General features: G+C 45.0%; 1 protein-coding gene across 2 annotated transcripts in view; it reads left to right on the top strand.

The window, feature by feature from the left end:
- LOC138451498 (alpha-tectorin-like) overlaps positions 1–13,475 on the top strand; it is a 1,155,342-nt gene that overhangs the window by 755,956 nt on the left and 385,911 nt on the right. For both annotated transcript variants that reach the window (XM_069604914.1, XM_069604913.1), the window contains 2 exons: positions 560–1,115; positions 11,879–12,477. In XM_069604914.1, coding sequence (XP_069461015.1) covers positions 560–1,115; positions 11,879–12,477 — 1,155 coding nt within the window. The remainder of the gene's footprint in view (positions 1–559; positions 1,116–11,878; positions 12,478–13,475) is intronic.

Here is a 13,475-nt window from a genome sequence, read left to right as displayed (position 1 = left end):
ATGAATGTGCCCAACCGACACGTGTTTCGAGCCTCTGCTCTGCCTCAGGGCTGTAATGTTGATAGTGTTCCCAAACTTCGACAATTACAACGACTTGTGCATAGATGTATGGGAGGGAATGGCTGCCACCCGAATCAGTAGCCTTGTCAATGTGGTGGGTACTGGCCAATAGGCTGGCCCATCTGTTGTATTATACGATCAGTGGGAATGCCGTGATGTTCGCTGCATACACTTGTACGAGGTTTTAGAGTTTAAAAACATTGACAGTCTCCAGTGCGACCTACAGACCTTCCTACACTTCCCCACTTGCAGAGCAGTTGACTGGGACACTCCCTATCATTTGGAAAATGTATAACTAGAACATGTTTGTTTTTGGATAAGTTACTTATCATAGCATTAATTTCCAATGAGAAAATGTTTATACAGTATATTGTTTGCTCATTAAGCAAATGTCTTTACATTTTGGATATGTGATACTGTGAAAGCAGATATTGTGGGTTATTTTACTGTGCTTAAAAGAGGTAGCATAGTATCTCATGAATGTTATATCACATTTCAGGTGAATGGGATCCAGTCTCTCACCCCAGTGAATCTCAGTGACAGCAAGATTCGTGTTTCCCAGGGAGGATTTGCTATGCTGATCAAAACTGACTTTGAGCTCTCTGTAAGCTTTGATGGACTCTATCATGTGACGATCACCGTTCCCCATGAGTACTTTAATTTCACGTGTGGATTGTGTGGCACACCTAACAAAGACCCCACTGATGATCTCCGGATGAGGAATGGATCTCAGGCTGTCTCGCATCAGGATTTTGCAGAGAGCTGGCGTGTGAGCCAACATTCCCAAAGGGACCCTGCTGTCTCTATGTGTACCAATGGGAAAGAGCAACTGTATTCTAGTAACGCTTACTGTGGTGTCATAACAGATAGCAATGGCCCCTTCTCCAGCTGTATGATGTACATGCCCTATCGCAGTGTTCTGGAGAGTTGCGTAAACGAGCTCTGTGCCTCAAACGGGTCACAGGAAGTGCTCTGTCTTGTGCTGTCCTCCTATGTGGACAGATGTCAAGCTGCAAATATTAAGATCAGGAATTGGAGGAAAGAAGGATTTTGTGGTAAGTTCCTACTTAAACATTGCTTTTACTGAGTGCAAATCTGGGAGTCTTATGCAGTGAACCCGTAGTCTCTGTGTAATATGAGGTATATTCTGTGGTCTAATTTCTTTGCTTACCTGCTTTGTGTAAAATTACAAAATGTTCAGAATTCTGACACCTCAGGATGTAAGATATATGTAAATGACCAAGCAAAACTGCTATTAAAGGTCTAAACCTGCAAGATTAACACAATGCAAGGGATACATCTGCCATCAAGGGTGTGTGCCTATAAGATCTCAATGTCTTGAGGAACTGCCCTGTTATCAAAACCATGAGGATCCACGATAATTGTAACCTGCGGGATGGCTCTTCTATCTAAGGACTGAACCTGTGAGTTGTAGAGAAGTCTGCTCCCTAAGGATAAAGCCTACACAATTGGTGTAACAAGAGGGGCAGCTTTGTTTTCAGGGATGATAACAAAGCCTGACTATGTAACACCTGTGCACCCATAGGAAAATGTGTCCTTTCAACGGATTTAGCTTATAAAATCTTATTAACCCAAGGCATGTGTTTGCTATCATCTGCTATCATTTAAGATATGTTTATTCTCAGGGAAATATTTGTTATGTATTCCTTTAACTTGTAAAGGCTGCACAGCCAGTGAGATAATTCTAATATTAGTGGTTCCATGTAATAATGTCGCCACAAAAATATCGCTATGCAAAAATATCGCCGAAAAATGGTCGTTTTTTGTGGCGATATTATTGCATGGAACATGCGGGGGACACCCCCGCAACCCCCACATTTTTTTTCCCCCTGTCGCCATATATATGGTCACCCAAATAATATCGCCATGACATTTTCCCGCGAATATTATTTACGGCGACCATATATGTGGCGATATTATTACCTGATACCATATTAGTGCACCTCTTGCCAACACGGCTATGGCGATTGGCTAATCTGCAGGCTATAGTGGACAAGATCGCTACCATCCAACTACAGCAACATCTCGCAAATGCATCCGTCCTACAGACCACACAATCTGGCTTTAGGGCAAACCATGGGACAGAAGCGCCCTACTGGATCTCCAGACACATATGCTGGACACCCTTGATCGAAGCAAGTCAGGGCTGCTGATATGTTTCTATGTTTACTAGAAACACTGGTAAACAAAGGCAATTGCTCAGGAGATACTACAGACTGGACATTGTCCTTCTTGAGTAATAGGAACTCTAGGGTGTGATGGGCCAATGCCACTTTGGGATCCGAGGAAATACACTCTGGAGTACCGCAGGGAGCGTGCCTATCACCAGCTCTCTTTAACCTATACATCAGGCTACTCTGCAACCGCCTGACAAATATGGGGTCCCAATTCCTAAACTATGCAGATGATATTCAGCACCTGATGGAATTAAGAGGCAACCACACCAGCGAATCAGGCTAACCAACATATATGAGTCATTAAAAACCTGGATGTCTAACAACTGAATGTGCCTCAACAGTGCCAAAACCAAACTGATGATCTTTAGCTCCATGGAGTCCAGGCAAACACTGGTTCTAAATATGCAATGCTGAATATTGAGGGCAGTTGTATCCCTGTGTTGACAGATAGTCCTCAATATGGTTCTGTAAAGTTTATTCAGAGCTTTAGAATGCGTGCAGCTCAACTGCAGACAATTAAGTGGCAATGATAACCAGTAATCGATTTCCTTCCCAACTTTCTATTGTTTCTCCTTCGTCTTTTCTTGATTTAAGCATAACATTCGGGTGGAACGTTCAAAGGTCTTTTCTAACTTTTCACAACAAAACATCTTGCATACAAAATATGTGTGACCAGTCTAAGATGAACTCCCACCAATTCATTCATTCACTATTGCATTACTAATTATATAGTATTCTATGAAATAATTGGTGGGTGTTCATTTTGGATCGGCCCGCATATTTTGCAATGCAAGTTGTTTTGTATACAGTTGTGGACGTTGGCTGTGCCCAGGGCCCAGGAATATGGAAGTCCACTGGTGCGTTTGTATGTGTAATAGATGTAATGACCTGCAGCGATGGGGTGCCAGGAATCAAGGTCACTGCGACCTCTTGAAAAACCCAAGAACTTTAAATGAGTCTTTCATGGCAATAATGCCTCGTACAGCCATCACTGCTGGTCTAAAAAGTTGCATTAAAGGATAGTTCCGGGACTTTTTTTTATTGTTCCTATGGTTCGGCCATGTGTTTTTAAGCATAAATCGGTAGATCGTAGAAAACTTTCCTATGGACCTTACCCGACTTTTCGTCCATTAACGCACTCGAAAACATCCGCCATTTTATGATAATCCTATCATTTCCCCCCATCGCCCTGGCTCACCTGCTTTTGCGGCACTAAATCAAATCCCCCGCCCCTGAGCCTGACATCAGCAGACGCGTACCGCCCATTTCCCGTTTCGTGTCAACAATCGCTGCGCCTCAGCTAATGAAGTGTCGCCATGGAAATGGCAGGACGCCTCTTTCCTCAATAAGTATAAACAGACCGTTTCACAACACACAGCAGCAGATTTTCGAATCCATTCCTCTCTCTGTGTTACTTTGAGTATTCTGTGACTCGTTTCTGTGCTCTGGTCAGCTACCTTCGTTGATTGTAGCCCGTGTGAACAGATACCAGTACCACCGCTATAAATTATTTTACTTTCTTTACCACATAATGGCTACAATAATGCCGTATATGTACGAGCCCGAGTACACCGAGGAAGAACTACTGGAAAGGCAAGCACGCGAAAACGATGGGGATTCGGACGGCAGTTGGGAGGACCAGTCAACGGATGAAGAGCCTGGACCATGTCGCATGGACGTTGTCTCCACCTGGTGCACGTGCAATCGGTGCGAGCTAATGCCAACTGAGGAGGAGAACTGCTGCTGCCGAGAAAACTCGGGATGCCTGGCCTACATTTCGGAAGGAGAGCCAAGTCCGCAATGCATCACTGAGCTGCCAGAGTTCAGGGAAGCCTGCCTCTCACGGACCGTGTTGAGGATGATGATGGTGCTTATGCACGAACTTCGCGGCACTGTTCGTCCGCGTAATCCGAGTAACGAGTAAGTATACTCTGTTTGTGATGCCAGTGATGCCACTACTATGTCATGGTCGTCTCACACATATAAAATTACATCTACATATCATTCGAATGCATGTAAATTGGTTCCATATTGAGCATTTTCTAGATAGAATTTTTTTCAAAGCAGAATGACATTTTTTACCTGAATCGACAGTGATAAGAAAGTTTTGTCATTTTAATACAGTTTGCATCTTTCATTTTCACAGGTGGTACAGGCTGGTGGCCTATCGTTGCTTCACTTGGTGGCTTCACGGGAGGCTCGGACACCGCGTTCGGAGAGTAATACCTGCCTGTGCGGTACCTGCCATTAGACAACATTTCCCCAGCGACAGTGGACAATACCGCGGATTTTCCCTGGATGTGCTGCAACCGCAAATTTACAATGTGTAATGTTTATTATTTATGTTCAATTGAAATTAAGATCCAAAATAAAACCCAATATATATTTTAACAATGGTTGTTTTGATTTGTTCAAGCGTTGGCAATAAAAGGAAGGCCGTTGTATTTTATTGATACAAAACATGGTTATAGGTAAATATGGTTGATCATAATAAATCATCCTTTTGGGCACCGGGTACAGAGATGACCACCTCTGGCCCGTGCCGCCTTGCCACCACAGGCCAGCCTGCTGCTGACTAACTGCCTAGGCATCCAGGGTCTCCAGGGTGAACTGCACCCATATATTCTCCTGGGAGGGTGAGGTATTTATAAACTCACCCCCCTGCCTTCCATGTACTAGATCCTGCAGCCAGCCTCTTACATGCAGTTAGATGGCCTCTCCTTGGTGAGGCCCTGCGGCAAACGAGTCTTGTCTGCACGACCACCGCCCCAATCCACCCCCCGCCCTATCAAAGGCAGTTCGCACCGGGGTACTTGTGCTGGCAACTGGAGCAGTCAGGGAGCGATAAAGGCCAAGAGGTGCCAAAGACCATGTACACTTCAAAGTGGTCTACAGAGCATGGGTCGTTGTTCCCATGTCTACCTCCAGACCCCGTGTCTCCTGCCAAGCATCCCCCCTCACGCTGGACGGCCCCCTGCAATCCACATAAGTGTGTCTCCATTCACGAGTCTTCCTGTGTCTTGTCTGCACGACCACCGCCCCAATCCACCCCCGCCCTATCAAAGGCAGTTCGCACCGGGGTACTTGTGCTGGCAACTGGAGCAGTCAGGGAGCGATAAAGGCCAAGAGGTGCCAAAGACCATGTACACTTCAAAGTGGTCTACAGAGCATGGGTTGTTGTTCCCATGTCTACCTCCAGACCCCGTGTCTCCTGCCAAGCATCCCCCCTCACGCTGGACGGCCCCCTGCAATCCACATAAGTGTGTCTCCATTCACGAGTCTTCCTGTGTCTTGTCTGCACGACCACCGCCCCAATCCACCCCCCGCCCTATCAAAGGCAGTTCGCACCGGGGTACTTGTGCTGGCAACTGGAGCAGTCAGGGAGCGATAAAGGCCAAGAGGTGCCAAAGACCATGTACACTTCAAAGTGCTCTACAGAGCATGGGTTGTTGTTCCCATGTCTACCTCCAGACCCCGTGTCTCCTGCCAAGCATCCCCCCTCACGCTGGACGGCCCCCTGCAATCCACATAATGCCACGACATATACACGTCATTCATTCACAAACACACCCCTGTTTCGAATTCTTTATAACCCACTTCATATTTCTAATGAGCACTTCTTTGCGCTTTGCTAGTCAACCCGTGAAGGTGCTGGTTATCTGCTCTTCGTCTCTGTGAACTTCCGTGACCACTTCGAGGAAACTCGTCAGTTTGCAACCTGTGAACTGCTCCCTGTTCTACGACAAGAAACTACTCTGATCCCTGCATCTAACTGTTTGTTCGTCAAGGTAAGGCCATGTACGATAATCATTTTGCGTCCAATTTCTTTTCGTTCAAGACAGTACATGCAAGGAACTAGTCACATGTTCTGAGTTTACATTGGTATTCATAGAGAATTGTTGATCTTTACTTTTCAGAACTTTCCACAATGCCTGCCTGTTCCATTGGCGGTTGCCCTTCGAAGACCCATAATAAATCTGAAGGTACTATAATGCATGTTTTCCCTAAGACAATAGATCAGATAAGAGAATGGGTCCGATATTGCGGATATCCACCGTCTGAGCTTGAAAGTAGAGCCCTAGAGGTCTTTGCGGACAAGAGGGGTGATCGATACCGCATCTGCAGCAGGCACTTTACCTCTGACATGTACTCCACATCATTGCTAATAAAGAAGAACACACCGCGAGCGAGGCGAAAATTGCTCTCAACCGCTATTCCCACTCTATTCGTCCACATCCCTACACTGGTGAGTCAAGTTTACGTATTTATCTCTTGGCCTTGCGGTAGTGTGTAGCATTAGCTAACAATAATTTCCCATTTATGTATCCACTCAATATGAAGGCGGAAGATTCTCCATCCGTGTCGTTATTGCAGTCATCAGCCACTTCAAGCGCCTATCGGGTAATCTTACTTGGCTATTCTGCCACTGACTTGTTTTAGGCATGTAAATCAATAGTTTTAATTTATCGTGTAATTATGTTACCTAATGGTACACCCTTGTACTCGTCCTCTAGTCTTTGTTTTCAGTTATAATTATTGTTATCCAAAATAATGCAAGTACTGTCTTTCAGGGAGATGCTGAGGAGTCCAGCGTATTGACGACTACCGTTGATGTCACTCAGATGCTCGAGGTACGTTTCAGGACAGTTCCGTCGCCCTCCTATGTGTCTTCTTTTTTCAATTTTGTGTTCATTACTAATGAAAGTCCTATGTTTCAGGGAGTCGATGGAGCATTAGTCCAAGAAGAAGGGGGAGCATGCAGTTACGGGTCGGCGCAACAGCTTGCAGAAGTGTGCACCGCAGTTACATCATCCCTTGATGTTCTTATGCATTTCGAGGTATGGATACTGACAGTTCGATCAAGCGAAATCATATGACGTGATTACATCCGCTATACTTCCTTCTTTATTAACGCAAGTACTATGTTTCAGGGAGATGACGGAGCTTCTTCTACAATAACATCACCCCTAGTAGTTGATGCAGATCTCTGGGTGGTGACACTTCCAACGATCAAGCAAATCGAATCATATTTACATATCCATTATTTATTTTAGACAACTGATCATTTGTGCAGGTCTATTTAGATGAGCCGTTCACGCCTGCACAAAGTTTCTGTTCTTTTTATCAAAATAGAAAACCATACTAATGCAATTACTGTGTTTCAGGGAGTCACTGAAGCATCATCTTCAATAATATCATCAATGGAAGTCTATGAGGAGCCCGAGGTATGGATCTTGACAGTTCCATCTAACTAGATCAACAATGCGTGAATAATTGTCGTTTGAATGTTCTACACAAAGCGTTCATTCGTGTTTTGCTATTGAGATGTACGTGGGTATTGGTCCCCAAGTACATTTTGTGTTTTCGATATTATTATACATACTAATGAAAGTTCTATGTTTCAGGGAGTCGATGGAGCGTTAGTGCGTGATGGATGTGCTTATCATGAAAATGTAGTCGTTGCAGCGCAAGAGGAAGTGGAGACATGCACACACGAGTCGGAGCAACAGCGTCCTAATGTTGAAGTTCGAGGCAAGAAAGTTTCAAAGAAAAGAAAGCAAAAGAAGGTTAGTGTCCTGGTCACTATATTATGTTGTTTTTCACTGTTAATAGTTCAATACTGTAAGTTGTGTTTAAACTGAACATCCCTTTTCCAATCTGTCCTCTAGTTGCGAGTGGGTGTACGAACTAGATCTACACAGACAGTGAAGCGAACGAGAGATGTTGCTTGTCAAACCTTTTGGCAGGGACTTGAGACTGGAGATGCATCGTGCCAATGGGAAGAATATGAAGTGATTGACAGCGGAGCTATACCACCACCAGCCATTGATAGTGAATGTCCTCCTGGTAGTTCGGATGCAGTTGGAGATAAATTCACAGAATCCACACCCGCAAAAACTAAGACCGCGAGAAAGTTGAAGAAATTGTCCTATTCACCCATTGCCGGAGAAGGAACAGATGTTGCAATGGAAGAGAATGAAGTGGGCTACAATGAAACACCTTCAATATCACTGAACATAGCGGAAGACGATATCAGAGATTCTACCTTTCATGTGAGTGACATGTCCTCAACGTTACAGGCCGAACCAGCTGGGATGCAGAGTGACAGTATAAGGAAAAAGGCCAAACTCATTGTATTCGATAGTTGTTTGATTGATATTATTATTCGGTTGAAATGTGGGCATTCGGTAGGTGGGGAAGTATGTGGGGAGCCATTGATTAATGTGACTCGTGCAATTCGAGGCACTAACCTTAAAATACATGCCACCTGTACAAAATATCATCCTTTCTCATGGTCTGCACAACCCACGCTGGGACAACTGCCAGCAGGCAATCTGCTTTGTGCAGCGGCTGCACTTTTTAGTGGTTCAAGTTTTAAAAAATTAGAGTCTTTCTTTCAGTTTGTGGGAATCCGTTTCATTGCGAAAACTCAGTTCTACAAATACCAAACCGATTATCTATTTCCAGCCATTAGCGAAGCTTGGAGAATGGAAAAAATGTCTATTGATAGTACATTCGCGGGCAAACGGTTCAGGCTAGCCGGTGATGGACAGTGCGACAGCCCAGGATTTTCAGCCAAGTACTGCACCTACCACTTTCAGGACATGGAAAGTAAGAAAATTGTGAGTTCGGTGGTTGTGCAGGTGTCACAAAGTACATCCTCAGTGGCCATGGAGAAAGTTGGCTTTGTAGCATCATTGCAAGAACTACAATCGCGGGGAATGGTGATCGACCTGATAGCCACGGACAGACACGTTTCAATTGCCAAGACAATGAGAGAAGAGTACAAAAATATAAATCACCAATTTGACGTTTGGCATCTTGCAAAAACAATCAATAAAAAATTGTCGGCTGCAGGTAAAAAAAAAGATATGCAAGGTATTTCACAGTGGTCCAAGTCAATCAGCAACCATCTTTGGTGGAGCTCAAAAACATGTGGAGGGTCGTTGGAAATTCTACTGGAAAAATGGCGGTCAGTAATGCTACACTGTACAAACGTGCACAGCTGGAACACGAACCAACATTTCCACAATTGTGAACATGGCCATTTGTCCACAGAGGAGGCACGGAAGAAGAAGTGGTTGATTCCTTCATCACCCACTCACAAAGCCATTGAAAAGATTGTATTTGATAAAACTATAACAAAAGCTTTGAGGGGACTCACGGAATTCTGCCACACAGGAGATTTGGAGGTGTTCCACAATATGTGCCTAAAGTACAGGCCAAAACGATTGCATTTTGGCATGGAGGGCATGATAAATCGGAGTCTTCTAGCGGTCTTGGCACATAACCATAATGTTGGCCGTCAACAAAGTAGGACGACCGGAACTTTAGGGACGCTTCGCTACAATAAGGCCTTCACTAAAAGAAGTAAACAATGGGTGATCAAACCAGTGTTTGAGGATATGCAATATGAGTTTATTGAGAGACTTATTGTTGACGTCCTAGATAGGCACATAAATGGAGTTGTGAACGAACCTGTGCAGGTGACAACTGCATTGCCACCCAACATTGCCTCTGTTCCATGTCCACCTAAAGAAGAGCTCATTGAGAAATACACATCACGGTTTAAATGATTGTAATTTGATTGTCTGTTCTCTCGAGTCTCCTCATGTCGCAGGCCCATTGAATATGTTTATATATCCAACCTTGTTCATTTGCGCATTAAATTAAACCAAACAGTAATATAAATTATTTTTCCAAAAATATAGAATGTCTCCGTATTTATGGTTCTGTGGGGCAGCAAAGCAAGCAGACAAAATGCAAAGATGGAGTGTAAATTTCAAGTCCTGTAAGACGGCCTTACACTGAATGTAGCTAACTAGGAATGTGTGTTCGTTCAAAGTGAAGGTCAGCTGCTTTGATTTTTTCTCGGGTGCCAGAATGGCCCACGACTCAGTATAAGGTTCTATTGTTATTTGACCTTGACAGGCCGGGACCACGTAAGAAACGATAATGAATATAATTTCAGAAACGAAAGCCATTTCATGTTCGTTCATTAGAAGAAATAAAACGTCGGCATAGAAGGAGTGGTATTTCGGGGCTGCCCTACGCACAGACACAATGGAAAATGCAAATATAATGTAAGTAACTCTTTAGATGAGTTTATACCGCAATTTAATTACTATACAGTAGCTTTAAAGACGGGTTAAGTTGTACTTGTTCATTCTATGTGGCATATTGTTTTGTACCGCGCACTATCTAACTTGTCCACTGTCTGCGACCTCGGTCCTGGGCCCTTCCACTCTCCACCTGCACTCCCTGTCAACCCCTGCACTGGGGGACTGTCTCAGTATCCTACAGCCCCCCTTGACGTAGAAAACCCAGTTGCACTGTCCTAGCTATGAAATAATTTCCAGACCTAATATATAAAATGAATAATTTTAATAAAGATCTGATGGTGAGACTAATTTCCTTTTTTTATGTTTTTCAAATAGATACATCGTCCATTATTGTCTGTGTCACGAGTACCAGACACCGGCGGATGGGTTTTTCAACCGCCAGTTGCTTCTCCGCGTGAACAACGTTAGCACCCTGACCATTTTGTGGGACGATCGCCAAGTACAAGTATGCCCTTACGCGGTACTAACGGCTAGATGCAACATACAGACCGTTGTGGTGCCCTAGTGCCTCGTTGTTGGAATAGCCATGCGATTATCAGTGCGACCGAAGAGCTTATTTTATCGTAAACCAACACCCTGTCTACTGCACACGAACATCGCTTGCCTCAAGATGAAATATTTTGGATCGAGAGCAACTAAAAATGCAAATCGCTGAATATTCTCAAAACATTTGATGTCAAATAAATGTACTTTGCCAAATGTACAATCTTGCCGTTTGCTTTTAAACCACTGTTTCATATTCCGAATTGTGGCGCTGTATTGTGAGATGATCTAAGACCCTGTGTACAGCAAAGGAACATTGTGTGCCTCGAAACGAACTTTTTGGAACGTGAGCAAATAAAAATGCTAATCGCTGAATATTCTCAAAACATTTGATGTCAAATAAATGTACTTTACCAAATTTACAATCTTGCGGTTTAATTTAAAAGTACAGTTTTATATTCCCAATTGTGGCGCGATGTGTTGTTTGAGCTCATCTGTGTTGATTTCCTGGTTCTGTGTGGAGTCGCGTAGAAGACGCCTGGGCGCGTTTGCCTACGCAGCTCAGTCACGTCACGGATAGAGGCGGGGAATATGAATGTTTTGATCAAGTCTGTTTCAGGGGCGGGGGATTTGATTTAGTGCCGCAAAAGCAGGTGAGCCAGGGCGATGCGGCAAGTGAGAGGATTATCATAAAATGGCGGATGTTTTCGAGTGCGTTAATGGACGAAAAGTCGGGTAAGGTCCATAGGAAAGTTTTCTACGATCTACCGATTTATGCTTAAAAACACATGGCCGAACCATAGGAACAATAAAAAAAAAGTCCCGGAACTATCCTTTAATGTCTGAGCACATGAGTCTTCTCTTAGCACCAACATGCATTTAATACGAGGATAATCTGGTCTGTGCTGTTCTACCTACCAAAAACATATGATGTCCCCATTATAAGCCAAGTGCTTTTTAACTGCAGCATCCCTTTCAGACGTGTTTTAATTGTACACGCTTTTCTCATTGCAGGGCTCACATGTCCAGTAAACAGCAGCTATGCACTGTGTGATACTGCCTGCCCTGCCAGCTGCCTAGACCCTAATGCCCCGAATGCCTGTGCCCAGCCGTGCAAGGAGAGCTGTGTTTGCAACCCTAGCCTCGTCCTCAGCGGAGGTGCCTGTGTGCCACTCGAGTCGTGCGGCTGCACCCTGGAAGGGCACTATTACAGGCTGGGTGATGACGTCTTGCTGGAGGATCACTGCAGCAGGAAGTGCAGCTGCAGGGAGGCATCCAGTGCCATGGCATGCGAGGAACACGCCTGTGGCACCTATGAAAAATGCAGCGTGGAAGATGCAGTCAGGAAGTGTCGCCCAGCGCCCAATGGCACCTGCCAGGTCTGGGGTGACCCGCATTACCACACCTATGATGGCCTCACCTACCTGTATCAAGGCATCTGCAGATACACACTCACCAAGTCCTGCGGCCGCGTGGGACCACTTGCAGAGTTCAGTGTGGAAGTTGAGAACGTACGTAGAACATCGAATGTCGTCTCCTGGACACACCTGGTGGAGGTACGTGCATATGGGCATCGGATTTCCATCTCAGAAGCACATAAAGGAGACGTTCAGGTAAGGGAGACTCCTGCAGGTGATGTTGAAGGCCACTTCTTCCCACCATGATACCGAGTTACATAGAGAAGTGCCCGGGATAAAAACAGTGTTCGCATTTAAATATATCTTTAGAAGTGTTCGCATGCAGAATTGTGGGCCAGTGACAGCTTAGATTTATTTCCCAAAAACCGTAAGCTCCTGTATTGAAAAATAACAAGACCAAATATCCCATTCTATGTTATGTTGTTAATGGTGGCGAGAGTAAGGGGCGATTCACGGAAATGTGTGCAGAAATTCTAGAGAGACTGCGCGCTGAGCAGGACCCGGCACGAGCAAATGCGCAGATAAAAAATCATGCCCTGCGTATTCATGGAATTAACTGCGCAAAGTATCCGTATTCGCAAGTCGCGCCTGGAACGCCCCCGACACACCCCCAGGCAAAGCAAGAACAGCTAGAATAGCTAGCTACTTTTGCATGCACCCCCAGGCGTGAACACACACAACCTTTAAACAGTGCGTGGGGACCCTCGCAAGCAGGCCTGCATCTCTGGGACCCTACGCAGGGTCCCCCGTAACTGATGCCGGCACCCGACAACATGCGTATGAAAATTCATAACTTGGTTAAAACTTGAAAAATCTGCATGTGAACCCCCGTAAACCCTTCCTGCACCCCGACACACTACGTACGCACACATCTAAGTTGGATCGGAACTACCGATTGCATACACGCACCCCAAAATATGACATGCAAACCCACCTCCGTGGGGCGACACCAATGTGCAAGTGTACTTACACCTGCCTTCGGGTGGCGCATAGTATGAAGGACTTGCATGGCCATTTACCTGCCAAGAGGTTGTCTGCTCCAATCCATGAATACATCTCATGCTGCGCAATTGTGGGCATGCGAGGGACTGCCTGCAGGCCGTCCTTCGGAACGCCCATATTTTCGCACGTTCTTCCCCATTTTCTGTGTTCCGCCCCCTACTCAGACGTGCTGAGACTGCGTGAACTCCACA

This window comes from Ambystoma mexicanum, chromosome 1p, assembly GCF_040938575.1.
Source record: "Ambystoma mexicanum isolate Mex_15411 chromosome 1p, UKY_AmexF1_1, whole genome shotgun sequence".
NCBI lineage: Eukaryota > Metazoa > Chordata > Amphibia > Caudata > Ambystomatidae > Ambystoma > Ambystoma mexicanum.
This window is presented reverse-complemented; position numbering and strand designations above follow the sequence as displayed.